The sequence below is a fragment of the Rousettus aegyptiacus genome, unplaced genomic scaffold (genome assembly GCF_014176215.1).
Source record: "Rousettus aegyptiacus isolate mRouAeg1 unplaced genomic scaffold, mRouAeg1.p scaffold_m13_p_3, whole genome shotgun sequence".
Classification (NCBI taxonomy): domain Eukaryota; kingdom Metazoa; phylum Chordata; class Mammalia; order Chiroptera; family Pteropodidae; genus Rousettus; species Rousettus aegyptiacus.
The window spans coordinates 521,946-549,933 of record NW_023416306.1 but is presented as its reverse complement, the minus strand read 5'-3'; the positions used below and the strand labels follow the sequence as shown (position 1 = coordinate 549,933).

The 27,988-nt window shown below is 65.3% G+C and overlaps 6 protein-coding genes across 11 annotated transcripts; 3 read left to right on the top strand and 3 right to left on the bottom strand.

The window, feature by feature from the left end:
* Window positions 1-498: 498 nt before the first annotated feature.
* Window positions 499-8,391, bottom strand: TPRN (taperin). Its single transcript, XM_016130930.2, has 4 exons — window positions 6,556-8,391; window positions 1,237-1,495; window positions 1,049-1,155; window positions 499-969 (listed from the first exon to the last, which is right to left on the bottom strand). Exons 1-4 carry the CDS (start codon window positions 8,374-8,376, stop codon window positions 907-909), a joined length of 2,250 nt encoding a protein of 749 aa, XP_015986416.2. The 5' UTR covers window positions 8,377-8,391; the 3' UTR covers window positions 499-906.
* A 2,031-nt stretch (window positions 8,392-10,422) lies between these two features.
* On the bottom strand, window positions 10,423-11,931 carry TMEM203 (transmembrane protein 203). The gene has a single exon (XM_016131025.2). The coding sequence runs from the start codon at window positions 11,715-11,717 to the stop codon at window positions 11,307-11,309; it is 411 nt and encodes a 136-aa protein (XP_015986511.1). The 5' UTR covers window positions 11,718-11,931; the 3' UTR covers window positions 10,423-11,306.
* Window positions 11,932-11,963: 32 nt separating this feature from the next.
* Window positions 11,964-19,176, top strand: NDOR1 (NADPH dependent diflavin oxidoreductase 1). 6 transcript variants are annotated; one of them, XM_016131002.2, is made up of 14 exons: window positions 11,964-12,196; window positions 12,496-12,573; window positions 15,155-15,252; window positions 15,994-16,092; window positions 16,170-16,271; window positions 16,366-16,575; window positions 16,800-16,921; window positions 17,013-17,233; window positions 17,340-17,447; window positions 17,597-17,711; window positions 17,841-17,987; window positions 18,079-18,197; window positions 18,268-18,362; window positions 18,447-19,176. In XM_016131002.2, the coding sequence occupies exons 1-14, from the start codon at window positions 12,062-12,064 to the stop codon at window positions 18,589-18,591; spliced, it is 1,794 nt and encodes a 597-aa protein (XP_015986488.2). In that variant the 5' UTR covers window positions 11,964-12,061; the 3' UTR covers window positions 18,592-19,176. The 6 variants fall into 6 exon arrangements, with proteins under 6 accessions (XP_015986488.2, XP_015986486.2, XP_015986489.2 ...); XM_016131000.2 differs by having other exon boundaries at window positions 17,597-17,987; XM_036239264.1 differs by having other exon boundaries at window positions 12,091-12,341; window positions 12,545-12,573; window positions 17,597-17,987.
* Window positions 19,177-19,297: 121 nt separating this feature from the next.
* Window positions 19,298-21,446, top strand: LOC107503073 (the record flags this gene model as incomplete). The annotated part of the gene is made up of 2 exons (XM_016130929.2): window positions 19,298-19,806; window positions 19,894-21,446. Coding segments are annotated over 2 exons (1,299 nt in total), but the record flags the coding sequence as incomplete, so codon positions are not given.
* Window positions 21,447-22,006: 560 nt separating this feature from the next.
* On the bottom strand, window positions 22,007-23,860 carry RNF208 (ring finger protein 208). The gene is made up of 2 exons (XM_016131005.2): window positions 23,721-23,860; window positions 22,007-23,491 (listed from the first exon to the last, which is right to left on the bottom strand). The coding sequence occupies exon 2, from the start codon at window positions 22,966-22,968 to the stop codon at window positions 22,171-22,173; it is 798 nt and encodes a 265-aa protein (XP_015986491.1). The 5' UTR covers window positions 22,969-23,491; window positions 23,721-23,860; the 3' UTR covers window positions 22,007-22,170.
* Window positions 23,861-26,592: 2,732 nt separating this feature from the next.
* CYSRT1 (cysteine rich tail 1) lies at window positions 26,593-27,701 on the top strand. Its single transcript, XM_036239336.1, has 2 exons — window positions 26,593-26,685; window positions 27,006-27,701. Exon 2 carries the CDS (start codon window positions 27,014-27,016, stop codon window positions 27,437-27,439), a length of 426 nt encoding a protein of 141 aa, XP_036095229.1. The 5' UTR covers window positions 26,593-26,685; window positions 27,006-27,013; the 3' UTR covers window positions 27,440-27,701.
* The last annotated feature ends 287 nt before the right edge of the window (window positions 27,702-27,988 follow it).

The window sequence follows — 27,988 nt, the reverse complement described above, 5'->3', positions numbered from 1 at the left end:
AACTTGCAGGCTCTCACGGGTCAGAGTTTTCCAAGCTGAACAGAGGACCAGATCCCCAAGGCTCTGCCCCCCTCCTGCCCTGCCCTTTGTCCCTTCCCAGGCTCTTGGCCCCTCAGGGAAACCAGACCCAACAGACAGCCGCACCACTCACCCCTCCTGCTGTGTCCAGACCCCAGAGAGGAGGCCAGTGTCCCACCTCCCACTGCAGCACCCACCGTGCTGGCCCTGGGCGGGAGGGGGCTGCACCAGACACCGGGAGGACTCTCTGGGCAGGGGGGTGGCTGGGAGGGCAGCTGGGGCCGTGGGGAGTGAACCTGGACCACGGGCGCTGCGGGGCGGAGGTGCCGCCCAGGGCCACCCCCCTCACCTCTGAGCATGGGCACAGACTCTGGGGCCCTGTCACACCCTGTGAGGGCTCTTCGCTGCTGCTGGTGCTTTAGTGGAGCCCCACAGACCCCAGCCCTGCACCCGCTTCTCAGGCTAAGGACACAAGGAGGCGGCCTCGTCCAGTGCTGTTTATTGAGTCTGTGGTCAGAAAAGACCCGTTAGTCACAAAGGGGGCAGGCTGAGCTCAGCCGGGGCGCGGGCGTGCTGGGAGGGGCTGCAGGCCCGCAGAGGACAGGCCGCCGGGCCAGTCCTTCACTCCGGACACGCTCGACAGGTGCTGGGGACGGCATCCAGCAGGACCCTGTCCCTCCACAAGCGGTGCCTCTGAACCAGAGCTGGAGAGGGGGACCCAGACGGCCCCAAAGGACCGCGCTCCAGGTGCCCGGGCTCGGGTCCCAAACACCAGCTCGACTTAATGGCCCCGGAGAGGGAGGGAGGGTGGGTTATGGGGCCCGAGTCTGGCAGGGCGGAGGTGGGTACAGAATGCGGCAGAGCCGGGCTGTCCCTGCAGGGCTGCAGTCAGAAGTAGAGGGCTGGCTCACTGCGGAAGTCCGAGAGGTCCTTGTGACTGGCGGGGGTGAGCTGAAGGGCGGGAAGGTAGCCGATGGGGGCTCATCCAGGCGTTAGAGACCCCCTCCACCTGGGCCGGACCCCCACTCACCATGACCTCCTTCTGTGCAGGCTCCACCTCGCTCGGAGCTGGCTCCAGCGTCTGCTCCGGCCACTTGCTGAAGGCCATGGAGTGCTTTGGAGTGTAGCTGGACAGGCCTGCAGGCCGAGGGGCACACGTGTGGGTGTGTGGGGGCACAGACCCTGGCCCAGGCTGCCCGGACAGGTGGGCACACTCACCTGAGCGACCGTCTGGCAGCCGAGGGCTCTCGGGCGCCACGCTGCTCACGAAGGTGGCCCGGGGCAGGAAGAGCGTGAAGGGCTGCTCCGCCGCCCCGTTCAGGCCAGGCCCCTCCTCCTCGTCCTCCACGTCCCCCTCTACCTGCGCCTCCGCCTCAGACTCCGACCCAGCCTCGGCCTCGGCCTCCTGCACCAGGGAGCTCTCGGAGGGGTACTCGAAGGTGGTGTGCAGGCTCTTGTCGTTGAAGGAGATCTTCATCTAGGGGAGGAGGCACGTCAGCCCTGCTGCCGCCCACCACAGTGCCCAGCCACCAGGCCCCCCGCGGGACCAAGGGGCACGGGGGGCTGTCAGGCCTGAGCAGGGTAGCAGAACATGCCATCAGCCCTCCAGAGGCTCCACGAGATGGGGGCTGCCTCTCATCAGAAGGCAGGCCCAGGCCACCCACAGAAGAGCTAAGTCAGGCTGCCCATGGCAACCCACGGCCACTGTGTCTAAAGACTGGCACCCCAGGCCCCATCTAGCCCTTCCCACCCCTCCCAGGGACCAGACCCCAGCTAGCACCCTCGGGGGCTCCAGGAGCCTCAGAGGCAACCAGCAGGGTCAGAAGGTGCCTTCTCAAGGAACAGAGTGCTAGCCACACCCCCTCCCAGTTGGTGGCTCCCGTAAGAGCAGAAGTAAGGCCCCTGCCCTCCGCTGCCGCCAGCTCCTGCCATCGGCCGGGGCCTTTCTCCAGAGCCAAGTTCTCGTCTCGGCTTGCTGGGCACCTGGATGCTCCTGCCCACCCCAGGCCAGGGTCCCAAGAGCCTGTATGAGGTGCTCGGGCCAGGTGGCTGTCACACGCCAACACCAGGAAATCAGCACCAAGTGCCGTCACCCCATGTTACAGTGATTCAGAGCTAGCTTGAGGCTGCACCGAGTCGGGGGTCAATGACCCTCTCATTCTCCGGGGCTGCCCACAGGGCCCTCCTCCATCCTGCCCTGCCCGCAGGCCCCAGGATTTCATGCCCAAGTTGCAAGCCCCCAGAGCCCACTCGGCGGGGCCGGGCCCGGCGTTTGGTAACAAACAGGAGCCGGGCCCGCCGGCAGCAGATGGAAGCAGTCCTGCCTGGGCTCGAAATATTAAACTCCTGGGCACAGGACACGGCGGCCAGCTCAAGTTCCTCCTCCTCCCCCGGGAGGAGCCGCGGCAGGAGCCGGGCCCCCAGGCCGAGAACCACGGGGCCCAGGGACAGGACAACATGGAGGGGCCTCACGGGAGGGCGGGGCTGGCAGCCCGAGCATAGTGGGACACGCAGGACCCGCCCGGAGCAGGAGGCACAGCCCTGCTGAGCCAGGGTCCAGAAACAAGGGCAGGCCCCCGCCGCCCGCTCCCGGGCTTCCCGCCCCAGCACGGCTCACGCACGGACCCTGCTGGGCAAGTCCTCGGCCCGGCCCAGGGAGTGGCCGGGGACCGGAGCAGAGCCCTGGAGTCAGGCAGGACCAGAGGCGAGATGTCTGCTGCTTCCCCTCACCTGCTCTGTCTCCCGCTGGTCCTACCCAGACACCCCAGCTGCCCTGGCCACGAGAGGCCAAGCAGGGCAGGTGCCCACCCACTGCCTGCCAGCGTGCGGATGGAGTCAGCTGGGGCTCCGTGACCGGCTCTCTGGGACGTGGGGCCCGACGCCCTAGGAGTCCGAGGCGGGGTAGAGCTGCCAGCCTGGGGCCTCCCCCTGCTCCGAGGCCCCACAGCGAGGGGCTCCAGCCACCCGGGTACGTGGCATCTTCCCCGGGGGCCCCCAGCCCTCCAGGCCCATCCCCCACCGCTGAAGGCGCGGGAGGGCCAGCGGCCAGGGCCGGGCCGGCTGAGCCTGCCTCCATTCGTCCGCATGGCCAGCTCCTAGCGGAGTCCAAGGGGGCTGGGCACGCCCGGGCACCGAGCCTGGCACGGCCTGCCAGGCGGGGGAGGGGCAGTGCTCACAGGCTCGGTGACGTCCCACCCCCACCAGCCCCCGCCCCCACTCATGAATGCATGTCTGTGGGTCACAGGACACCCCGTGACTCAGGCTGCTGGGGGCCGGCCTCCAGGCCCCAGGCAGGTGGGAGGGGCGGGTGGGGCTGGCCCTTGCACACACCCGGTCACCTGGCTCTGGGGACTTTGCCCGCTGTGTCAGCCGATGGGGAGGTCCAGCCTGGCCCACCTCCAGGCTCTCACAGGCCCTTTGTTCCCTCATCTCACTGCTGAGCACGCCCACCCGGACTCTGGGCCAGACCCGGCTCAACCAGCCCCAACAAGCCTCGGCGGGGGAGGAGCGCCCATCCCCTGCCGTGGCCGAGCTCGGCGCCACCCCACGCGGCCCCTAAGTTCCCCCGCTGCTCAGGGCAGACTGTGCCGGCGGGGAAGCTGAGAGCAGGGTCTAGGCCCCCGTGCTCTCTGGGCTCACAAAGACCACTGGGGGGGGGGCCTGCAGGAAGAGTTGGGGGAACGGGAAGGGCAGACGAGACGAGATGCAGCCACGACAGCACCAGGCACCTGGTTTCCCGCCCCGCGTGGCGGGAGGTGACATCACCGGCCCCAGAGGGCAGCAGGACAGTGGGTCTGAGGGCTGCAGCAAGACCGAGGGCGAGGCCGTGCCAGCGGGGCGGGGTGTTGGGGTGGCAGTCACGCCAAGGGCGAGGTGAGGGTGGATGGCCCGAGGGCGGAGGATACAGCCCTGGGGACAGTGACACGCTCGGGCTGGGCGGAGGACCAGCAGGTGACGAGGTGAGGAGAGCAAAGGGGCAGGTGAAGAGCCACCAGACAGGCAGGAGCCTGGCCAGGTGGCACCTCACAAAGGGAGGCCAAGCCCATGGGAGGCAGGTGTGGAGAACCGTTGGACAACCCCACCCACCGGACCAGGCTGGGGGCTGGGCTGGGGTGAGTGTGGCCGCCCCACACCACCCCGCAGCAGCCAGCCCCGGCTTGGCCATCACGGGAGGAGCGATAGAGCATCTGTGATTCTTCAGCGATAACTAAGTGGGGACGTGAGCCCGCCAGGCAGGCCTCCCACTGCGCCAGGCAGCTGGGCACCCCCACCGCCCGGGGCCGAGCTGTAGCCCTCCAAGGGCACAACAGCTTTCACTGAGTGCCAGCCCTGGCCGGGTCCCCTGACCTCTGCTGCCCAGGCAGGCCCCCTGCAGAGCCTACCTACCACACCTGTCCCCAGGAGAAACACCAACGCCCCTCCCTCCACCGCCCCGGGGCAGCCGGCCAGAAGGGGACAACATGAGCAGTCGGCCCCCAGGTCCTGCCGCCCTCCACCCCACCATGTCCCTGGCAGGGTGCGGGAGGGCAGGACGGTGATCACACCGCAGGCTGGCGGAGTGGTCGGGGTGAGAATGAGGCCTGGGGGGACGGCGGGAGAAGTGCCCAGGAACCACGGGCAGAAGGGAGCACAGGAGCGGCCGGGGCCGGCAGGCTGCTCTGAAGGGCCACGCCGCCCCACACCTGCGTCCCACCCAGCACGCGCCCGGCGCTTTCCGGGCAGGGCAGCTGGCGCACGCGCAGGCGGGAAGTCACTGCCAGCAGGCCATGCTGCTCTGGCAGGGCGCTCGCCAGGCCCCTTGGCCACGGCAGGCTTCATCCATCTGGACCCGCAAGCCCCTCAGGCTGACACGGGGACCGAGGCCAGGCCTGAGGAGCCCTCTCCGCTCTGGGCTGCTTCCTCCCATCACTTCTTCCTGCCCTGCCGGCCCTCGGGCCCCCGCCTTGGCCTTCTCACCCCACCCCAGCCACGAGGGGCCCCCAGAGCTCTGTCCGCAGCCCAGGGTGGGATGCTCAGGTTCCTGCAGTCCCAGGCTCAAGGCAGGGGGGCAGCTGGTTAGCACCGTGGCTCTAGCACCCACGAGCTCTGCCAGCCTCACAAAGCAGGGGGCTGTCGTCACCTTCAGTCCTCAGGCCAGCATGGAAAGGGCCGCCTCCCAGTGTAGCTGGGGTCAAGGGGCAGAGAGCAGAAGGAAAGGCAGACAGTGTGAGTATGGGGTGGGGCCGGTGGCCATGGACACTCGTTGACTGTGCCTCTGAGGGGACGAGCAGGGGCAGGGGCGAGGGTAGAAGAGTCATGGCCCATGGTGACAGAGAAGGCGAGGCAAGGTCAGGCACAAGGCACAGGCGGTGGCCCACCGGAAGCGCCGCAGGAGGCAGCGCGGACGTCCGACCCCGCGGGAGAGGCTGGCGGGGGCGCAGAGGCCCTCACCCCAGGGAGGAGGGGAGGATGACATGGGAGGAGGGGAGAGGTGTGCCAGGGCCAACCCACAGCAGGAAATGGAAAGGAAGCACACAGAGGGAGGAGGTGGCATGCCTGATGGGACAGCCAGCCAAGCTTGTCACTGCCCCCACCCAGCATCCCAGGGAAACTGAGGCTGAGGGCACAGGTGGCCTCAAAGGCAGAGCTTAGACACCAACAGCTATAGGGGAGGTCCCCCAGTGCCATGCCATCTGCCCCCTGCCTGCTGATGGGGTCACGCTGCGCTGTCCCTGGAATTTGCCCCGGGGCCAGACACAGGCGACAGAATGAGCGGAATGACCAGGAAGAATCTGAGGGACATTTTCTTGTGCCCGGAGGGTTCCAGGCCACCAGGCAGGGCAGAGCTGCCAGGACTCAGGCTGCCGGCCCTGCACCTGGGTCTCTCTCTGCTCCGGGCCCCTCCTCAGCAGGAGGGGGAGTCCTCGTGTGTCGCCAGCGTCACACCCTCGACTCAGACTAATCCTGGCACACGCTAGGAGCTCAAGGAACACCCACAGAAAACAAGGTCCTGCTGAGCTTCTGGGGAGCTGGGAGCTCCCCTCCAAATGGCTACCGATGCTGTACCCTTAGGCCGGCAGTGAGGTAGGGATCCAACCACACCCAAATCACAGGCCTGCCCCTTCCCACTTCCATCCTGGCACCCGTGACCTGAACAGGCCAGCACTTTAGGAGACCACACCAGGCGCCCCCCTCACAGCTAGGCCAGGGTAGAGCCGCCAGGCCCCGACTTTCTCCCAGCAGGACCTGCAGTGACACAGGCCTGCCTAGCTAACTCCAGACAGCCTCAAGAACTGGCAGCCAGGCATCAGCCTTGTGATGTACAGAGAAGACAAGCTCTCCCCAAGGCCCCTGCATTATTAGGGCTCTACTGGGGCCCAGGCCAGGGACCGCTCCCCAAGCTCAGCCCCTCCTGGCACCGGCCCCCAGCCCAGGCTCTCCTCTGGCACACAGAGCAGTGCCCCACCCAGGCCAGGTGTCCTGGGAACAAGGCACATGCTACACCCACAGCTCTGTGACCCATCGCCTCCAAGCCAGCGACCCTGCCCCAGTACTAACCTTCTTTCTCGAGGAGCCAGTCTTGGTGAGGCAGGATTTCTGCAGGGCCAAATAGCCGCCAATCACCTCGATCTCATGCACAGTGGGGTAGCGCTTCTTCGGGGTGTCCCCCAGGTCAGCAGGGGGCTCAGACAGGCTGCCCGCCTCCGCGTCCTCAGCCTCCTGTGGTCTGGGCTCTCCATCGGCCCGCAGGGTGCCTGGCTTCCTCTTGGGCACCACCGTGAAGGTGTTGCTGCCTCGGTGCTGGAGCTCTGACGGGTGGTACCAGAGAGGCACGCCAGCACCCGGGCAGGGCAGTTTGGCTTCTTGGGGGACTTCGTCCTCCGAATCCACTTCATCGATGAAGGTGACAGGAAGCCCTGGCCTCCCAGGCTCCCCACCATTCTTGGCCAAGCTGGCAGGCTCAGCTTCCGTGGCAGCCAGCAGGGAAGGGGGAGGCGAGGATGGCCTCTGCCACCTAAAGGCCCGGTCCAGGAGGGCAGTGGCTGGCCTGGGGCAGGCACCCCCCTCCACCTCCAAGGGGCCCCTCCCGGGGACAGGCACACTGCCCACTCCAGGCACCAGCTGGGCTCCCTGCTCCTGGTGCTGGGAGGTCCCTTGGGGAGGGGCCCCGGAAGCCTTGTGCTTGGGGATGAACACAAAGGAGTTGCGGGAGTTCATGCGGAGGCTGGCCAGGGCCCGCGCCTGCAGGTCCCCAGCAGGGATTGTGTCCATGTCTGGCTTGGGGGCTGGCCGCACTTCGAAGGAGTCGTTGGCGCTGGTGGCCGCGGAGACCCACTGGCGCTGGCTGGGAGTGGCACTGGCAGGGCTGTGCAGGGCGGGGGGCTCAGCCGAAGTGGCACCGGGGGTCCCAGGGCTGGGGGGCGGGTGGGCGGGAGGTTCCCCCAACTCCACCTTTGGCTTCCACTCGCCTGGCTCAGACGCGGAGCCCTTGATGCCGTTGGCAGCGCCGGCCTGTGGCTCCGGGGCCGCGGGCCCATTGGGGAACGGGTGAGCGCCCGCACCGCGGCGCAGGCCCCGAGGGTGGACGGTGAAGGAGTTGCTGCCCGTCTTCTGCAGGAAGTCGCTGCGCCGGGCCCCGGGACCTGCGCCGCGGCGCTCCGGCTCGAAGCAGGCGGGGCGCTCGCCCACGGGCCGGGCCGCTGGGCCCGCGGCGGGGGGCGGCGGCGGCGGCGGGGGGCGGCCACGCTCTAGGTTCTCGTGCGGGCGCGGCGCGGCCGGAGAGTCGAACTTCTGGAGCAGGCGGCTGACGCGGCCGGACGGCGGCGGCGCCTCGTACACATGCACCTCGGCGGCGCGGATGCGGGCGGCCGGGCCGGCGGCGGGGCCGGGACCGGCGAGCGGGAAGCCCGGCGCCGACTCGATGATGAGGATGTTGTCAGCGCGGATGGTGCGTATGCCGGGCACGCGGCTGTACAGCTCCAGCAGCTGCTGCACCGGCCGCGCCCCCGCCGCGCCTGCGCCCCTGCCGCGCCGCGCCCCGCGCCGCCGCTCGGACTCGAGCCGCATGAACGGGTTCTCGCGCAGCGGGCCCAGGCTCTCCGCCAGCACGAGCCGCTCGGCCTCCGGCTCTGCGGGCTCCGCCGCGCCCGCCCCGGCCCCGGGTGCCGCGCCCCCGCCCAGGGCCGCCAGCTTGGCCCGCTTCCGCTCCAGGATCTCCCGTTTCCAGGCGGGCAGCGCGGCGCGGGGCCCCGGGCCAGGCCGCCCCAGACCCGCCATGCTGCGGAGCGGCCGCCGGAGCCAGCGCGCGCGGGGGAACTGCGGCCGCCGCCCGCCGCCGGCCTTCCCGCCGCGGCCACGCCCCCCCCGGCCCCGGGCCATTGGCGGCCTGCTCAGACCCTCCCTCACGCGGCAGCCACACCTATGGCAGGGGAGGATGGCCAGCCTAGCTGATTGGAGAGCGTTCTCCCTGATCCCGCCTGCTTCAGGGTCTCGTTGGACAGCGCCCGCTGCCGAGGCCGGCCTCCATTGGGGAGGCCCCTTTGGGCACGCCCCCGACACTCCGCGCTGCTCATTGGTGGCCCTTACTTCCGCCTCTGCGCCTGGCTCAGGGCACCCGCGGGGCGGAGCCTGGTCGGGGTGGGTCCTGGAGGGTTGCGTGAGATGAACCCTTGTGTTGCGGTTGACCTTGGCCCAGCCAGGTCCTTCCTCTGTGCCAGCATCCCGCCCGTCTGTTCCCTTCTTTGAGAGTGCGGTGGAGGACGGGCCTTTCCAGAACCAGAAGTCTATACTCGCTCCCGTGGTTGGTGCACAGGCTGCACACCAGGGTCACGCCTCTCAGTCTAGGGACTGCCCACCCGTGGTCCTAGGTCCCCTTTGGGACTTAGCAGAGATACCAATGTTGGAGCCCGACTAGTGCTGAGGAGTCGGCTTCTCAGGAACCCCTAGCTTTTGCCAGCCCTAGAAAATGACTGTTCATACAAGTGAGAGATGCTCTACCCCATACTCTGCCATCCAGGGCCCGCCAAGCACGGACAGGGGGTGCGCAAGCTGTGAGGAGGAACAGAAGAAAGGGACTCCCTCTCCCAGGCCCACAGCTATCCAAAGCAGAAAGACACAAAGCCAGGCAATATATTCTGTCCTGTTGCCTCCCAAGTTACTGTTGAACTTCCCTCATCCCAAGGCTGATACGGGTCCCACAGACCCTGAGGACACAGCTTCCTCGCCCATGTGCCATAAGGAAGATTACTCCCAGTATCACCACATTCTTTCAGGTCTGCTGGGACCTAGGGGAGAAGGGGAAATTGGGGAGCAGTGACATAGACAGATGTCACCTGTATTTCCATACCTGCCCACAGTTGCTCTGCAATGACACTACTGCCTCCCACACCACTCGTTTTTCAGGGAAGGAGTTCCGAGGGCACCTGGGGTTCTGTGAAGACCTGGGGCAGATTTCCACCTGGGGTCCCCTTCTCAGCTTCTGGGTGCCACAATAGTAAATCACTTTTCCAAAGGAAGCTAAACCTTCTTATGCGCATCACCTCTACAGCAACATGATTACCTGATTCTTGACTTACCAGAATAAAACAAGGGGCCAAAAAAAGATGCAACTTAAAATTTACTTTAAAAGAAACCCACTCTAAACATTCGGCGTGCATCTGGCTTTGACGCAAGTGATGCCACTTCTGGGTAGGAGACATTTTTGAAGCTGAGGACAAACCAGAGCAGTCTCTAACTCAAGCATCTCACTGGCCATGCAGCATACATCCTAGGCAAAGGGGCCACAAACCTGTTTTGTAGAAGAACCAGACAGTAAATATTTTTGCCCAATGGTGCTCACCAGGGACAGTTATTTTCCTCCAGGACACTTGGCAATGTCTGGAAACACCTCTGGTTGTCACGAGTGAGGGATGCAACTGGCATCCAGTAAGTAAAGGCGAGGGATGTTGCTAAACTACAATTCTACAGTGCTCAGGAGAGCCCCCTTCCAATACAGAATGATCTTTCCCCAAGGCCACAGTGTCAGGACTGAGCAATCCTGTACACAGCAGGCCACATTTGCTTTCTGTCACGCATTCTTCTTTGTTCTTACAACCCTTTAAAAATGTAAAAATGTTTGGGTACAAAAACCGGCCTCAGGCCACAGCTTGCTGACTGCTATTCTACAGTCTCAGCAAGGCCCACAAAGACCACACACTGGCAGGACACCAAGGCTTTGATGTCATACAAACTACTTGGTAGGTCCAAAACACAGGCCTACCCCAGTTGTTTTCATGCGGTCCCCGAGGAGGAAGGATTTTCGGAGGGGCACCCCCACCCCATCCACCCACAGAGCGCTTGCACTGTTCCAGCCCCACCACAGCCTCAGCTCGAACCAGCTACAGCACACAGCGGGGGGTGTTCACTCTCAACACGTCAGGAAACCACTTTGCATTTCAGCAAAAGTCTCGTTTTATTTTTATCCCAGTAAATGTTCTCATTTGGCACCCGACTGGCATCAAACCTAAGACCTCAGGCCAACAAATGTGGGCTGAGACCATTCTCAAACTTCACACTTTCAGGTCTCAAAGCCTGTGAGCATCACAAGCACCTGTTCCTCTCCCTCTGGTCCCCTAGAAAGGCCTAATTCTGTCTCAGCTGTGTTAACAGTGCTGGCCACAAGGTGGTGGAAAAGTCATGATACTGCAATCTGCTGGGAAAGGAAGCCAAGCAGAACCTTTAAAGCAAAGTTCTTTCCTCACGCGACAGATCTCCAGATAGAGTCCAGATCATGCTTACTCAACACACTCCTGTCACCTGGGCTGGAATGAAGAAAGGACCATCCTTTCCCCAGCGGCACAGTGGAGGAGACACAAGCTGGTTTGCACATTTTAGAGCTCAAACCTCTAAGGAAGTTTGGGTGAATGGGACACTGAGCTTTTAGGTCAACGATGCGAGCCAGAGACTATTCCAGAGACTGGCTTTGCGGCCTTTGCGCGTGGGGTGATTTCCCAGGATCCATCAAAACACTGACCTCATCGGGGTGTTTCACTTATATAGCTTCCAACTGTCAGAGGAGTTCTCAATTCGGGATTAGCTATTCAAAGCGTGAGATAACAAGAAACACATTTTAAGGATCAAGGCTGTTCTTTTCAGCCCTTCTGGGAGAACAGTTTCAGACATGACTGGTACAGAGAAAACTGGGCCCGCTGCAAGACACAATCTGGCATTACTTTCAGACTCAGACTTCTCTGGTGCGGTGGAAGTGGGACTTCAGCTTGGAGTCCAGCCTTCTAGCTACCCGGAGCTCCCTCTCCGGCTCCTCTGCGAGGCTAGTTGACCCGGCAGGCGCGGATCATGAGCAGTTGCAGGAGAATGAAGACCGGAGACGTGATCAGGCCGAACCAGAGCTCCCGAGTCTGCTCCACCAGCTTCTGGCACAATAACATCTCGAAAACGAACTTGAGGCTAAGAACCGTGAGGACCCAGAAGAGCCGGAGGACGGCCAGTCGCTTCTCTCCGTCCTGGAAGAGGCGCACGGACACGATGGTGGTGAAGTAAGTGCTGAGCCCGTCGGCGGCGAAGAAGGGCACAAACACGTTCCACCAGGAGAGGCCGGGCGCCAGGCCGTCCACACGCAGTGCCAGCAGCACGGAGAACACCAACAGGGCCAGCAGGTGCACGAAGATCTCGAAGGTGGCGAACCCCAGCCACTGCACCAGCTCCCGGAGCGAGAAGAGCATCGCGCCGGTTGAGGACGGGCCGGGGCCCGGCCGGGCGTCCCAGCCGCCGGGCTGCGCGTCCTATCTCCGCGGCGCTCGGGAGGCAGCGAGCGGACGCGCCTGCCCCGGCCCTCGGCCCCGGCGCCCCGCGGACTCTCCGACCCCGGCCCGGGACCCAGCACCGGGAGCCAGGGAGCGCCCACCTCGCTCGGACGCCATGCCCCGGCGGGCGCGGGCCGAGATCGTCACTTCCGGCCAGCGCCGGAAGTCGGAAGTCAGCGCCGGTCGCGGCCTGCGGGATTTGCGAGGGCTGCTTGCCGGCCTGGTGCCTGGGTGCAGGGGTCCCCCGGCGTGCTCGCGCTCCCATGCCGAGCCCGCGGCTTCTCGTGCTCTTCGGCAGCCAGACGGGCACGGCCCAGGATGTGTCGGAGAGGCTGGGCCGCGAGGCCCGGCGCCGGCGGCTCAGCTGCCGTGTGCAGGCCCTGGATTCCTACCCCGTGGTGAGGGCTCCCTGACCTCGGCGGAGAGCCCTCGACCCCAGGACGCCGCGTTGTGTCTGAGAAAGGGCCCTTCCATTACGGCGGATGTAGGGGACGGGAAAGTTGGGAACAGCTGTTCACCTTAGCCTGCGGAGGAGAGGGCAAGGTGGAGCCGGCAAGAGAGAAGGGAGGCCAGCTGCTCGCGGGTGCTGTCGTTGCCCCTTTACCCTACCACCCTGAGCGCAGGAGAGGGGCCAGGTTGTGGGGAGGACGCCTGCTCATTACAGTTTGAGGTCTTACACATGTGTCTTTTCGTTGAGGTGAATCTGATTAATGAGCCCCTGGTGATATTTGTTTGTGCAACCACAGGCCAAGGAGACCCCCCTGACAACATGAAGGTAAGGCCGACCTGAAGTGGCTTTTTTGTGTTCAGGAGCTCAGATCCCTTCCCTTGACCCTCACCCCACTTTCATTGCCTGGAGAGTCCAAGAAGCACAATAAATACTTCCTACCCCTGCCCCCCATCTGCACGGTAGCCATGGATTTGAGAGGCTATCTTTGGGTGGAGTTGGGGGCTATCGTTGTCCTCCCTAATAAACTCTTGAACAGGCCAGTATTTTAACCTTTTGTATTTTTCCATGGCTACATGTGAATCTAGTTTGGGTCTTACATATATTTCAAAACTGCTACCTTCAGGGAACATTTTTCAATTCTTTGACCATCTTTTGAGCACACATTCTATTCCAACCGTGATCTAGTTCTGAGAATCAAGCTATGAAGTCAGTAGCCACATTTCTACCCTTCCAGAACTAATAGCAAAAGTAACAAGTTTAACAGGCAGCTACAGTGCCAGGGGAAGTTCCAGGTGTTATGGAAGCACTGATAAGGGCTATCCAGCCCAACCTGGGGACTCAGGGAGAGCTTTCTGGAAGGAGTGTAGGCCAAGTCCTCTATAAGTAGGGGCTAGCCAAGCAACAGGAGACTGGGAGCAGCCTGTGTAAAGGAGAAAAACAGCCCAGCCTCTGGGGAGAGCGCAAAGCAGTTAGGATGGCTGAGTCAAGGAGTACCTTGGGGTAGGAGGGAATGAGAGGAAGGAAGCCAGGGCTGGTCCCAGGAAGCCCAGCTGCCACCGTGAGGCACATGAGCTTGAAATGAAGGGCCATGGGACCCATGGAGTGACAATCACATTCGTATTCTAGCAAAACCACCACTTGTCTGCAGGGGACAGGCTGTAAGAGCCAGATCAGTACCAGGGGATGCACAGTGTAGGCAAGAGACTAAAAGTGGACACATCCCAGAGATGGTAAGAAAGTAGAAATGACGGAATATGGAATCAAAAATGGGCAGGCAGGTGGCATCAAGACGGATTCAGGCTCGGGTACCAGGACAGATGGTAGTTCCGCACACAGAAATAGACTAGAGGGAGCCAGGTGCCTAGAAGTCATCCAGGTGGAGATGGGTGGACGGGCCAGAGCTCTGATGAGGATCCTGGGTGGAGTCAGGTGTTGGAGTGGCCAAAATAGGAGGCATGGGAAAGGAAGCTCCTCCCTCCCTCTAGGACGAGCTGTGACAGGGCAGGAAAGTGGCCCTGGCAGCAAGAAAAGGGCACATACCATGTCCATGATCAGGGACAGGGCAGAGACTGTCAGGAGGAATGTCTCCAGCACTCAAAGCTGCACAGAAGTGAAGATAAGGCCTGGCAGATGTCTGGGAGTTTTGTCAGCGAAGGGACTGTTGTTGACCTTGGGAGAGCAGTTTCAGAGGCTGGATAACAGGCCATCAACAAGGAAGGGAATGGAGAGGATCTTTTAGGAATCTCTGTACATTAAACGACTCCAAGAGGATTCTGGCAGTGAATGGGGGTGGGGGTTAAAAAGGAGGCACAAGAAGGGAGAGACAGGCCAGTTTAGTGCGGGTGGGAGAGAGACAGTGGGGGGAGAGGGGCTGAAGACCAGGATCCGGGTGGGGTTGACGTGGGGAGCCAGGGGGAAAGACCCCAGCAGGGCTTCATCCATTGAGGGCAGAGCAGGGCGCACAGGGACACTGGCCCAGCAGACAATGTCCAGCTGGGCCTACTCGAATTCTTAAGGAAGTCAGTTTCAATCTAAGTGCTCCACAAGTCCCCGGTCAGTGTGAGGGTACGATGGAGGCGTGCTCAGACACGCCATCGTGAGAGCGTGATCTTCGCCTGGACTTTGCCTGGATGCGCCCAGGAGCCAGTGGCCTAGAGGCTTCAGGAAAGGCGAGCAGCACAGTCCTCAGGGGTGGCCAGTGCAGCGAAGTCCTTGAGAAGGCCAGGGGCTGTTCCGGGCCAGCAGGCAGGACTGTGCCCGGGCAGCACCTGGGTCCTCACTGTCGGATGAGACACGAAGCAGAAGGGAGGTGGGCGGGGCCGAAGGTAGTGGGGAGCTGTGTTCTAGAAGCACATCTGGCGCCCTGTGGTTCCTCAGCCAGCGCACAGCGACCTGATGGTGCTCAGGGCCCAGGGGAGAGAGAATTCTGCCAAGTGAGACAAGAACACGGGATCTGCTGGGTCTGACGGGATAGGCCAGAGCTGTGGCTGCGGCTGCAGAGCCCAAGCCGGCGGCAGGCGGCTGAGAATCGAGGGGTCCCGGGGACCTGGGACCCCGAGTGGAGGGAAGAGGAGCCATCCCAGGGGGACCTGTGTAGGAGCCGGCACTTCTTTGGCCTGGGAGGAGCTGAGGGCAGCGGCAGCTGGACCCTTCCTAGCAAAGGGATTCCATCCCCACTGGCCTGCCCCTGCCCCCAGTGGAGTGTGCCCTGGCCCACAGCCCTCTGGGGACACCATGGTGGTGGCCCTGGGGCACCTTTCTTTTTCAGGGTTTTCTTGCCATTGTGACGGAATAAAAAAATGGTCTCGTTTCAATAACAGCCCCTCCGCCCCCGCCCCCGCCCCCGCCCCCGCCCGGGGTCCTGGTGCCCAAGCAGCGCCCTTAGCTCAGCTGCTTCTGCCTACAGAACTTCTGGAGCTTCATATTCCGGAAGCACCTGCCGTTGACCTCCCTCTGTCAGATGGACTTCGCCGTCCTGGGCCTGGGGGACTCCTCTTATGCCAAGTGAGTAGGGGCAGGCCGGCCGCTGGCCAGTGAGGACCGTCCTCAGGGTTGAGTGCAAGGTGTCCTCGTGGAGGGACAGGCGACCCAGCCCCCAGGGCTCCCGCCAGGCTTAAGGCCATGGCCCTGGCCCTGTGTCCGAGGCCTGAGGCGGGGTCTGCGGCTGGCCAGCAGCATGTGTTCAAGGGCTCACGTGTGATGGCAGCACAGGCCCAACGGCCCTTTCTCTACTGTCATAAAAACGCATTTTGTGAGCTGTCTGGGCTTACCAAGCTCACAGAGGACAGTGCAGTGAGTACAAAAGACCCCCCACCCCGGGGAGCCACCCCCGAGGCCACCAGCTCCTGGCACAACAGTGCAACTGCCTCTGCCTTTTCTTCAACGTTTTGACAACGTGTCTGTCCTGAGCAAGGTTAGTGTTGCTCGGATGGTTCCCAGGGGAGGAAGACCGGGGCTTTGTGTTCAGGCTACCTGTGGCATTGAGTCCCGAGACACTGAAACCCCAATAGTCCGGCGCAGGCTACGGGGGGCCCGCAGGGTTCCTGCACCTCCAAGGCGGGATGCGGTGGGAGGAAGCCCGTGTTTCCTTTGGAGAAGAGGACAGAAAACGGTGGCAGGGTGACCCTCGTTCATGGGTTCTGTTCTGTATGAAGCCCCCAGGGGTGGGGGCGGTGGGGGCCACCGGTGCTGCTCGTGTCCTGGGAGGACCGTCTGCCACAGCCCCAGCCTCTCGCTCGCTCTCAGGTTCAACTTTGTGGCCAAGAAGCTGTACCGGCGGCTGCGGCAGCTCGGGGGCGCCGCCCTGCTGCCCGTGTGCCTGGGCGATGACCAGCACGAGCTGGGGTGAGTGGAGGGCATGCCCTCCCGTGGGGCCCGCCGTGAGCAGGGCCCCCAGACCAGCCCGCATGCCCTCTCTCCAGGCCCGACGCCGCCATTGACCCCTGGCTGCACGACCTGTGGGAGAAGGTGCTGGGACTGCACCCTGTGCCCGTCGGCCTCGGCGTGATCCCCCCTGGAGTCCCGTGAGTGTGCGCCTCGGTCCAGCGCCCGGTGCGGCAGCGTGGCCCCTTGGCCTCCTGGCCCGCGGACAGCCTGACAGGAGCGCCCTCTCCACAGTTTGCCTTCCAAGTTCGCCCTGCAGTTCCTCCAGGAGGCCCCCGAGACGTGCTCTGGGGTGCAGCATGGGGTCAGGACAGAGCCTCAGAGCCCCCCTTCAGAGCGGCAGCCCTTCCTGGCACGCATGGTCACCAACCGGAGGGTCACCGGGCCCTCACACTTCCAGGACGTCCGTCTGATCGAGTTCGACATCACAGGCTCTGGGATCAAGTGAGGACCAGAGACACGACAGGGGCGGGGTGCGTCCTGGGGCCCGCAGCGGCTAGGCCGCGGTCTGAGCTTCAGCGGGCCTCTCACGAAGCAGGGGCAGCACTTGGCAGGGTGGAGCACAGACAGCAGCCCCGGCAGGGAGACCCCATCTCAGACACTCGCTCCCCTCCACTTCAGCCCCCCAGTCCCCGTGGCCCTCCCAAACCCGTGGCTTTCCCACACAGCTTTGCGGCTGGCGATGTGGTGCTAATCCTGCCCCAGAATGCCGCCAGCCACGTCCAGCAGTTCTGCCAGGCGCTGGGCCTGGACCCGAACCAGTGCTTCACGCTGCGGCCTCGAGAGCCAGGTAAGCTGCGGGACCCCCGGCTGTTGCCCCTAGTCCCCTGCCCTGGGGTCCTCTGGCTCCTTGGCCCTCCCACGTCCCCCACTCCCTGCAGACGTGTCCTGCCCCGAGCGGCTACCCCAGCCCTGCTCTGTGCGGCACCTCGTGTCCCAGTACCTGGACATCGCCAGCGTGCCTCGACGCTCCTTCTTCGAGCTCCTGGCCTGTCTGTCCCCTCACGAGCTGGAGCGGGACAAGCTGCTGGAGCTGAGCTCCGCCGCGGGCCAGGAGGAGCTGAGCGAGTACTGCAGCCGGCCGCGCCGGACTGCCCTGGAGGTGCGGGGGCGGGGGGCGCGGCGGGCGGGGCCGGGGCTGCGCGCAGAGGCGCAGAGCCACGTGCGGCTGTGCTGGCCGCAGCCCTCCTGAGGCTGTCCCGCTGCAGGTGCTGTGTGACTTCCCGCACACGGCGGCAGCCATCCCCCCAGACTACCTGCTGGACCTCATCCCCCAGATCCGGCCCCGGGCCTTTTCCATCGCCTCCTCCCTGCTGGTGAGGGTCTGCTGAGGCCAGACCGCAGCGGCGCACCTGCACCTGGGACTGCCCCCGGGTGGAGTGGGCGGGGCTTGGGCGGGGACTGCGGGCGGGTTGGCCAGGCAGGAGGCCCGGTGAGGCAGGGCGCCCACCTTCTGCTCCCCTAGGCTCACCCCTCGAGGCTGCAGATCCTCGTGGCTGTGGTACAGTACCAGACGCGCCTCAAGGAGCCACGTCGCGGCCTCTGCTCCTCCTGGCTAGCGTCCCTGGACCCTGAGCAAGGTGACCGCGACTCTGGAGGGGGGCAGGGGTTGGGCCTAGGCCCCTCCATCTTCCAGGTGTGCTCCCGCCAGTCTTGGGCTAAGACCCTGGTCCTCCAGGACTCTTCATGCCACTTCCATCCCGCAACAGGACCCGTGCAGGTGCCCTTGTGGGCGCGGTCTGGTGGCCTGACCTTCCCACAGACACCAGACACACCCGTGATAATGGTGGGACCGGGCACTGGCGTGGCCCCCTTCCGAGCGGCTGTGCAGGAGCGAGTGGCCCAGGGCCGGACAGGTGAGCGAGCAAGGTCCAGGGTGGGGCCCGGGCCGGCCAGCAGGCGCCTTGCAGGCGAGTCCAGGTCCCAGTCCACCCTGTGCCTCCCCAGAGAACTTTCTGTTCTTCGGCTGCCGCCAGCGAGACCAGGACTTCTACTGGGAAGCCGAGTGGAAGGAGCTGGAGGAGAGGGGCTGCCTGCGTCTCGTCACAGCCTTCTCTCGAGATCAGGTGGGTGTGCGCCGAAGACCAAGACCGGGAGCGGGGCCGGGCGCAGACTCACCCCGCCCCCACCCCGCAGGAGCGGAAGGTGTACGTGCAGCACCGGCTCCGGGAGCTCGGGCCGCTGGTGTGGGAGCTACTGGACCACCGGGGCGCCTCCTTCTACCTGGCAGGGTGAGCCTGGACTGTGGGGCGGGGCGGAAGCCTGCCCTCCGGGGGTCCCGGCCACGCTGAGCCTTCTTCCTCACGTTTGTCCAGCAATGCCAAGTACATGCCGGCAGATGTGTCAGAGGCCCTGACGTCCATCTTCCAGGAAGAAGGCGGGCTCTCCGCCCCTGAGGCTGCCGCCTACCTCGCCAGCCTCCAGCGCACACTGCGCTTCCAGACTGAGACGTGGGCCTGAAGAGCCGTCCTGCCGGCTGCAGCCACTCTGGCTGCTGCCCCGTGGCCAGGCGCTGTCGCCATTCCTCCCCCGTCTGACCCAGGTGGGAGGATGGCCAGCTCCCCTGCACAGCCACACTCCAGTCAACCCACGGCCCCTTATCTGGCCCCAAACGCACACCTGCCCAGGTTCCAGCTACCCGTTCCCCACTGGCCCGGACCCGGGTCCTGGACAGGGCGGTGCCGCGGGCATCACAGTGACAGGAGACCCAGGAAGGCACCAGCAGCCTGGCGGGCATCCAGGCTTCCCCAAACGTCGGCTTCCAGGTGGCACAGGAGTCCCAGGCGCAGGGTCAGGAGTGAAGGCTGCAGAAGTCTGGAGGGCCAAGTGCCCCCTCCTCTGCCCTGGGCGACACATCTGCCACATCTCAGTGCCACCTCAGCCACCAAGTGCCTGGTGCCGCCTGGGGCCCCACAGGGCTTGGGCTTTAAGGCAGTGAGGCCCTAAGTGACTGGAGGCGGCCCCAGCCAGCTCACACTGCCCTCGCCCAGTTCCTCAAAGTCTCAGCAATAAATTACGGCTCAGGGTGGCCGCTTCTGACCTGCTCCTGTGCCGTTGCCCTGCTCATGTAGCGGGTGGGCCCACGGCTCCTAGGGCACAGCCCGCCCTTGCTGGGAGCTCGTGAGCCATTGCTCAGCCCCCTTTGACGCAACGCTTCGGTGTCTGATTCTCACATGGTGGGGGCCGGCTGCCTGGCCACCTTGTACAAGTTCTACAGTGGCTTCGAAGGCTGAGCACGGGGGGACCATCTGGAGAGGACCCCGGAAAGGAAGGACGTGGGAGTCACCCAGCCTGGCTGGTGTTGGCCAACCCTTCCCCAGCGCGGGGGAGCAGCAGCCTGGGGCCCAGGAAGGAGGAGGAGTGGCCAGGAGGGGCGTGGCCAGGACGGGGAGGGAGGGGCAGGCCTCCGCCCCCTGGGAGGGGAATTCTTGTCGGGACAGCGGGGCTGGCTGCCTACCCATACTGCCTCAGCTTGGAGCCTGTCTGTCTAGGTCGGGCGCTGACACGGGGGCGGCGGCGGCGGCGGCGGCGGCGGCTGCATCTGGGCTTGGCTGGATCTGGTGGGGACGGCTCCTGTGGGCCCAGGAGCTGCGCCGAGCTGGCACAGGGCCGGGGCCGGAGGAGTTTACTTTCAGTGGGTGCAAGGAGCCCCGAGGAGGCGGTGGCTGCTGCCAGGTCAGTGCTGGACCTTGCCCCAGCCCCAGGGGCCACCCCCATCACCACCCTGGGGTCCCAGCCCACCCATCCTGACTCCTGTCCTAGATCCCCTACTCATGGCCCCACGGACCTCAGCTCTGGGCTGCCCAGTCCGCCTTCGGCCTCCCTGGGCCCTGAGTGTCTGGACCCACTGCGCCAAGTGCTGGCAGATGAAACGTTGGACAGCCAGGCGCCTGGGAGCCTGGAGGGTGCCAGGACCCTGGACAGCGAACCCCTGCTGGGGGCCACAGCCGCAGCCCCACCCTGTGCTAGGCCCACAGGGGAGAAAGAGGACGAGGAGGAGCAGGGGGGCCAGCAGGGGGAGGAGTGTCCCATCTGCACGGAGCCCTACGGGCCCAGTGAGCACCGCCTGGCCCAGCTGAACTGTGGCCACGGCCTGTGCTCCGGCTGCCTGCACCGCCTGCTGGACATGGCGCCCAGCGCGGACGTGGGCCGCGTGCGCTGCCCACTGTGTCGCCAGAAGACGCCCATGCTCGAGTGGGAGATCTGCCGGCTGCAGGAGGAGCTGCTGCTGGCCGATGGGCCCCAGCGCCCCCCGCCCCCCACGCCCCCCGTACCGCCCCGCCGTGGCCCCGGGCCCTGGGCCTCCCTGGAGCACCATTACCAGCTGCGCTTCCTGGCGGGGCCCGTGGGCGGCCGAGGCTGCCTGCCCTTCCTGCCCTGCCCACCCTGCCTGGGCACCCGGCTCTGGGCCCTGCGGGAACGGGGACCCTGCGCCCGCCGCCTGGGGCTGCTAGGGCTGCTGGGCCTCGAGCTCCTGGGGCTGCTGCTCACCTTCACTCCGCTCGTGCTGCTGGGGCTGCTCTTCGTGCTGCTGGACCGCTCGGGCCACTGAGCAGGACCCGTCACATCTGCCACTTGGTACCACCGGGCCTGGAGGCCCAGTATGGCCGCATCCTGGAGCCTTGGTGCCACGGGTCTTGCCCCGAAGAACACCTGTCCCTGAGACCCGATGACCAGGCTGACAAGCCCAAGGTTGAGCAGCCGCTGGCCTTTAATCAAGACCCGAGACAGGGGCCCAAGGCCACCCGGGGGCGTGTGTTCAGCCCTTGACCCAGCCAGAGACTTCAAACCGGCCTGCTACCCAGACAGTAACCAATGGTGCCCAAGGACAGTGCTGGACAGGGTCTGTGACCAGGCCGTGAGCACTTCTCAATGGACAGGCACCACACTGACACTGAACTGCCTCCCCGCCGCTCCTCGGCTGTCTGCAAAGGGAGCCTCCTTGGAGACGGCGGGGTCTTGGGCAGGGGCTGCAGACCTCCACCATCACGGCTGCCCCATGCCCCAGGTAAGGGCCAGCGTGCATTCCCTGAAGGCTAGGGCAGCCGAGGGGAGGGGCCCTTGCTGAGCAAGCCCAGCATGGGGGTCTGGCACATGGCCCCGAGCTACAGGGTTCAGGGCCCAGCCAGACCTTGGAGCTGGAGTACTGAGGTGAGGCACCTGACTGCCTGCAATCTCTGGTCACTGACCCTGGGGCCTTTATCTGAAGGACGGTCGCAGCACCACCTCGGGGCTTGGGGGTGGCATGCCGAGCACTGTGCTTGGTTCAGGAAATGGCTCTCAATAAACCGCGGCCGCTGTACCTTCCACTCCCACACTGCTGTCCTCACCCCGACCCTGTCTCACCAGGGAGGCCGCTCCCTAGCCCCGCCCCTGCAAAGGTCCCCTCTCCACCTGGTCCTCTGAGTGCCTGACAGGAGGTTCCCAGGTCCTTGAACCTGCTGCGATCTTGGCCAACCTTTGTCCCAGCCCAAAGGTCATTCCCACACAACTCCAGAGGGTCAGGTGGATGCCAAGAGCCAGATGTACTGAGCTGTCCCCCACCACATTCGGCGGCCAGTGCATAAGAAAGACCTTCCCTTTGCCCAGCTGGGCCCGTCCTGTACACCTGCCCACAGTCCTGCCCGGTGCATGCAGGCAGCTGGTTCTGCACAGATGTGTGGGGCGCTGACACGAATGTGCGTGCACACACACGCGTGCACGCACAGCCAGGCCCAGCCCTCCTGATCAGCCCAGCCAGAGAACCAAGCAGACTGACCCCAGCAGTGCTGGGCCTCCCTCGGGCAGCTCTGTCTGGGCTGCAGTCCTTGGCACCCCCCTGGCCCAGGCCTGGGCGCAGGCCACAGGAGCGGGCTTCAGGCCAGGGACGAGGTACAAACTTTGGCAGAGTTTTAATGGCAAAGTTGGTTGCAGCGACAATGCCACACGGGTGGGGGCCAGAAGCTGTGATGAGCGAGGGGTCGGAGGGGGACAGGGCAGGGCCGGGTCCCTGAAGCAGCAGTGCGCGAGGGCCGGCGGGCAGGGGCGGGCGGGCGGGCACTACATGATGGAGCAGGCTGACAGTGGGTTCCGCACGTGGCAGGTGCACGCAGCCCCACAGTACTGCCGGAAGGTCTGGTAGCAGCTGCCCTCGGGCTCACCCCCCCACTGGCCACCAGACGGGGCAGTCAGCGCCTCGGGTGGCAGGCGGCTCAGGATGGACGTGTTGACGGCCAGCGCGGCCAGGCCGTAGTCAGTGAAGAGCACAGTCTCGCGGCGGCAGGTGGGGCAGGAGATGAACTTGTACTTGGGGCAGGACTCGTAGAGGATCTGCAAGCACTGCTCGCACACGGAATGCAGGCAGGACAGCACGCGGGGCCGCCGCTGGGTGACGTTGTACGTGTGCCCGCAGGTGGGGCACTCCAGGGGCTCACCTGCAGCCGGCGCCGCCATCGCAGCGGCCCCCGAGGCCGCCGGGCCGGGCCGCATGACGTACTGATTCACGATGACCTCGTCCACAGGCGCCACGCGGGGGAAGCCCAGCTCCGCGCTGCCCTTGCGGGGCCTCCGTGGCAGGGGCGGGGTACGGGGCGCCCCTTCCAAGGCAGGCATGTCCCCCCCACATGCCTGGTTGACAATGATCTCCGTGTCTGAGGGCCAGGCACGCTTGGGTGCCAGAGCTGGGGTGGGCCGGGGTGCAGGTGGGAAGCAGGGGGCGGCCGCCTGCAGCTCGGGGAACTTCTCAGGGTGGACGATCTTCATGGCCTCCATCTTGAGGATGACATGGGGGCCCTTCAGGCAAGACATGAGGAGGCCCGGCCAGCCACTGCCCGCCTCGGGCCCAGGGTCAGCCGGCATCCGGCCGTCTCCAGTCAGACTGGGTGTTAGGGTGGGAGGGGGCGTTGGGTGAGGCCGGGGGGGAGGAGTGGGGGCAGCATCCTGGTCCCGCCAGGCCTGGTGGGGACCCCGGCCACCCTGAGGATTCTTGGGGGTGACCGGCGAGAGCTGGGGGGGCAGGGACCCTCCCGGTGGCCACAGTGGCTTCTCGGGTCCTGTTCTGGGAGGAGGAAGGGGTGGGGGAGGTGGAGGGAGGCGCGGGCAGGGGGGCGTGGGAGGCTGCCCTGGGCTGGAGGTCTGGCCCAAGGGCTCACCCAGGGTCTCTGGCTGCTGACACTGGCGAGGGGGCGCTCGGGGGCCTCCCCCTGCAGCCGAGGTCAGCAGTCCCCGAGCTGGGACATCCGGGCAGGCAGGGGCTAGGTGGGCCCCATGGCTCCAGGGCAGGGCGCCCAGGGAAGGCAGCTAGCCTGAGCCCCGGCTGCGGGAGGACCCGGGCCGCGGGCTCGGCGGCGGGAGCCGGGAAGAGGCCTGGACCAGGCCCGAGCTGCAGGTGAGAGACAGCGTGAGGACAGCGCCCGGGCCCACCCTCGCCCCGCCCTCGCCCCCGCCCGCTCCCTGCACAAAACACCGGGCGCCCGACCTCTGACCCTGACCCTCGCGGGACTCGGACCCAGGCCCCGCTCCCAGTGCCCGTCCCCAAGGCCCGACCTGTGCCCGGGTAGAGATGAGCGGCGAGCCGCGACCCGCCGCCGTCCCGCCCCGCCCGCGCTCACCTGCCCCAGCCTGGCGTCCCCGAGCCGCGCGCCGCCGCCGCAGAGGTTGTCTCAAAGGCAGGCCCGGATGCGGCGCCCGCGCCTCGGCCCGGCGGCTCCCGCGGCTCCCGCGGCTCCGGCGGCGACCTGAGGCGATGGCGCGGCCGCGGCGGCTCCTGGGGGCGCGGGACGCGGGGCGCGGGCTCGGCACGGCGCGGCGGCGGCAGGTGCGTGCGAAGCGTGGCGCGCTCTGCGGCGGAGGCGCGGGGACCGCAGTGCGCGCGGCGCCCGCCCGCGCCCGCAGCGCCACCCCCCACCCCGTCTGGGGACCCGCGCGGGGTCTGCGGGGCGGGGCCAGTCTCCTGGCCGCCCCTCGATCCGCAGAGGGCCGGTCGCCCTGCGCCCGCGGACTGTGCGGGGTCAGGCCTCCCGCGACGCCACTCCTCCAGTCCCCCACCACCTCCGTCCCGGCCCGGCTGGCCCAGGGTCCCAGTCAAGACCCTCCCTCAATTCTGGGAGGGAAATCTGCTTTTCAATGGCCAAGGCCTCACAGTGCCAGAGGGAAGCCAAGGGGTGATCCCAGGAAAACTGGTTTCTAGGGCCATCCCCCCTCCCCGCTGGGGACTGCCTTGTGTCCCCCCCGGAGAATCGGGGTCTCTGCTTGTCCTTCCACTCATCCCCCAGGCTCTGGAGTTTTCCAGCTCACGGGTGCACCCAGGTGCTGCCCAGTGCTGGCAGGCTCAAAGAAGGTGATGTGACCATATGAGGGTGAGCAGGGTGGGCAGCAGGTGCCAGCAGTGGACTGGGGACGGTGGTCGGCAGAAGGCTCCGAGGACAGGGAAGTTGGACGACCGGGCGGGGTGAGGGGCATGTGGAAGGTCAGACAGACAGCTGGAAAGGTCACTGTGGGACAGCCTACCGAGGATACACACACCTACCCAGGGTGGGGTGGCCCTTTCTGGCATCCCATCAGGCCAGCCCGGGGCCTGCCGTCACAGGGTTGAGTGCTAGCCTGACCCCACCCAGCAGAGAGGCCTCATTCCTTTCTGCTTCCTCCTCAGGCCAGGCTGTCCTCTTCCCTGGGACACACCCTCTGCCCGTGGGGAATCTTCAGGTGACAGGGAGGACAGAGGACATGGTGGCAACTACAGGGCAGGGGACCAGTGCTATGGGAGACTCTAGAGTGCCATTCCCTGACCTAACACGGCCACCACGTAGCATGCTTGCACTCCTGTGACTCGCTCTGGGCCCCGAGTCTGACCCTGGACTGTCCCAGACCTGTCTCTTCTGTATAAGCCAGCCCGCGCATACAGCCCCGGCCCGGGTCCTGCAGGCGACAGAGCCCAGAAAGTCAGTGTTCCTGCTGAGGGAGCCCACGTGGGCAAAACGGGCTGGAGAAGCGTTCCTGGCCTATGGGCCTGACTACTGCTCTGGGTGACCTCGGGCTGGCGTCTGAGCCTCAGTTTCCTCCACCATTCAGTGAGAGCAGCTTCCTGGAAGGAGGGGCAGTGGGGGCCTTATGGGCTCTGGCATGAAGTGGGAATCAACAGCCAGTGCACATCTGAGGACCCAGACTCGGCCAGGGCTCTGCTCATCTACCCTACGGACACGCTGGGCGCGCACGTAAGGGGCCGCCAGGCCCCGCCCCTTAGCCGAGGCCCCACCCCTGGGCATGAGGCTTCGCCTCGTGCAAGGCTTCTGCCTCGAGCCCGACCAAGTCCGCGCCTTGCGAGCCCGGCGGTTCGGAGCTGGGGCGGCCCAAGCCGTGTTCTGGACCGTCCGAGGCCAGCGGATCCCGAGCCGGATCTTTAAGATAACCTCGAGCGCGGAGGCTTCTGGGGAATAAAGTTCCCACAGTCCGCCACAAGCCTGTTTCGCGCATGCGCAAATCAGCTTACTCGCCGCGAGCGACAGTCTGCAGGAACGGTGGGCGGGATTCCCGGCGCCTGCGCTTTGGGCCTTCGTAGTCGGCCTTCAAGGTTCAGCGCCTCGAGCCCAGTTCCCCCCATATCCGGTGCCACATCGGTAGATCTCGTGTCCGGACCGGTCCGACCGGCCCAACGCATGCCACCTCGGTCACCCTGGTCACCTGGGGCACGTCCGATTTGATCCTACCCTTCCTGGGGGTTCCCCCGGGCACCAAAGACTGGGGGTGCAGGTTCTGGCTGCACCCTACTGCTCCGGGTCGCCCCAGACGGGGCTTACCAGTGCCAGTGTTCACAAGTGTTCATATCCATTGTCACCCCCATGCACAGCGCCCCTGTGTGGCAGGTGCTAAGTGCTACCTCACCGACGTGGCCCGGAGGCCGGGGTCGGAGAGGGTTCGAGGGCGAAGGACTGAGACACTGTGGGGAGACGAGTGGCCCTCTCAACCCACCAGCCAGAGGGGAAACTGGTGTCAGAAGTGAGCTAGAAACTTCACTTGCATATGAAGCACAGTCGCCAAGTGTAAGATAAGTTTTATCAAAGTGCATAAATCATTTTTTATCAGTTGACAAAAACAGCAAGCCTCGGAGTAGTTGGTACTCTCAGACATCTCAGTCCACCAGGCAGACGGTGTGGGTCGCAGCAAGGCCCTCCACCCTCTGCTTGGAAGCAGGGGCTCTGAGGCGTGTAAGTGTGGCTGGGGTCTCCAGAACCCCTGCAGGCTGGGCCCTGGGCCTGACCCAGGCTCCCCTCCTGCCCTCCTTGCTGGTGAGCAGCAGGTCCCTGGGGAGCCCAGGACATGCCTGGGATACACTGGGACTGAGTCACCCAGGCTGGCAGGGCCCCTCAAAGCCCAGGCATGGTCACCACCCACCAGAGAAGGGTGGGTGGACCCTGTGCGACAGGCACTGGAGCCTCCCGGGATCTCGGGAACCCCATTTTTCGAGTCCCGCCCAGGGCCCCGCCCCTCCCCAGGAGGGAAAAGGCAGCTGCTGGTGCTCGGTGCCCAGGCACTGGGACCTGGTGTAGAGGACGAGAGGACAGACTGCTGCCACTGCAGGTGGGTCCTGGGCCACGGGGCTTCCCTGCACTGGGGTTCCCCCAGGGGACCAGCTCTGCCGTGCCTCCAGCCTCCCTCCCCCATTCCCACGTCCATCACAGGGCACGGCCACTCACGGAGGGGGGCACCTGGGGGGCTGGCTGGGGGACTGTGGCCCTCACTGCCCCTCACATTCAGCTTGGCCCCACACGCGTGCACACTGGCACAGGCCTGGCACACTGTGCTGTCTACGCAGCTGGCTTTCCTGGGTGGGCACTGTCTTGGGCTGCAGCCACTCCCCTCCACTGAGCCAGCATTGTCTCCTCTGCCACCCCTGCCAGGCCAGGCCATGGACCCCCATGAGATGGTCGTCAAGAACCCGTACGCCCATATCAGCATCCCCCGGGCTCACTTGCGGCCTGACTTGAGGCAGCAGCTGGAGGTGGCTCCCTCCTCCTCGGAGTCGCAGCCTCTGCCCGTGGGTTCCTGCCCCCTGCAGAACCCCCGCCTCCTGCAGCCCATGATGGAGGCCCCAGGGCCCAAGGGCGCCAAGGGGGCCAAGGGGGCCGCCCCTGTCAAAGGCCAGCAGGCCTGGCCAAAGCCGGGCAACCCCTATGGCAGTGGACGGCGCCCGGCAGGACTGACCTACACCGGCCTGCCGCCCATCGGGCGTGGTGACGACATTGCCCACCACTGCTGCTGCTGCCCGTGCTGCTCCTGCTGCCACTGTCCCCCCTTCTGCCGCTGCCACAGCTGCTGCTGCGTCGTCTCCTAGCTCGGCCCCGCGTAACAGCCCCCGGACTGCTCGGCCAGCGACGGCAGTGCTTGGACGTTTGGGGCAGCCACCGAGCCATTGTCACGGGCGCCAGCTGCTTCCTACTCTGGACAGGGACACCTACCGGCCGAGAAGGTCGAACAGCTCAGCTAGGGTCCCCCCAGAATAAGCCGTGGGTGGCGGCTGGAGTGGCTGTCCCAGGGACACCCTGGACCACCTTCTTCAAGGCCCAGGGCCAGGCAATAAAACAGAGCACACTGTGTCCAGGTGACTCCTCCTTTGCTGCTGCCCCTTCGGGAGAGGTCCCAGGCTCTGCGGGACTTTGGGGGGCAGGAAGCCACTGACTCATGACACTCTAACCTGTGGGCCCCAGGTCTGCTCAGGGTCTGGACAAATGAAACAGGGCTGTGTCCCCTACTCTGGCCAGGCCTGGTTCAAGCTGGTCGACCGTCAGGCCTTGGGTCAGACAGCGGGAGGTCATGCATCGAGCCGGGGTTGCGGGCAGTGGAGCCCCAAGAAAGGGTTCCAGGAGGAAGTCCAGGCTGACGG

Bases quoted from the DNA above. Each gene is read 5' to 3' on its own strand.
- CYSRT1 (XM_036239336.1), top strand. From the start codon at position 27,014: ATGGACCCCCATGAGATGGTCGTCAAGAACCCGTACGCCCATATCAGC.
- TMEM203 (XM_016131025.2), bottom strand. From the start codon at position 11,717: ATGCTCTTCTCGCTCCGGGAGCTGGTGCAGTGGCTGGGGTTCGCCACC.
- RNF208 (XM_016131005.2), bottom strand. From the start codon at position 22,968: ATGCCGGCTGACCCTGGGCCCGAGGCGGGCAGTGGCTGGCCGGGCCTC.
- TPRN (XM_016130930.2), bottom strand. From the start codon at position 8,376: ATGGCCCGGGGCCGGGGGGGGCGTGGCCGCGGCGGGAAGGCCGGCGGC. The intron at 1,496-6,555 runs GTTAGTACTGGG...CTCCTCCCCTAG, and splicing joins CTGGCTCCTCGAGAAAGAAG to ATGAAGATCTCCTTCAACGA. The intron at 1,156-1,236 runs GTGAGTGTGCCC...CTCGGCCTGCAG, and splicing joins GCTGCCAGACGGTCGCTCAG to GCCTGTCCAGCTACACTCCA.
- NDOR1 (XM_016130999.2), top strand. From the start codon at position 12,062: ATGCCGAGCCCGCGGCTTCTCGTGCTCTTCGGCAGCCAGACGGGCACG. The intron at 12,197-12,495 runs GTGAGGGCTCCC...CTTTTCGTTGAG, and splicing joins CCCTGGATTCCTACCCCGTG to GTGAATCTGATTAATGAGCC. The intron at 17,988-18,078 runs GTGAGCGAGCAA...GTGCCTCCCCAG, and splicing joins AGTGGCCCAGGGCCGGACAG to AGAACTTTCTGTTCTTCGGC.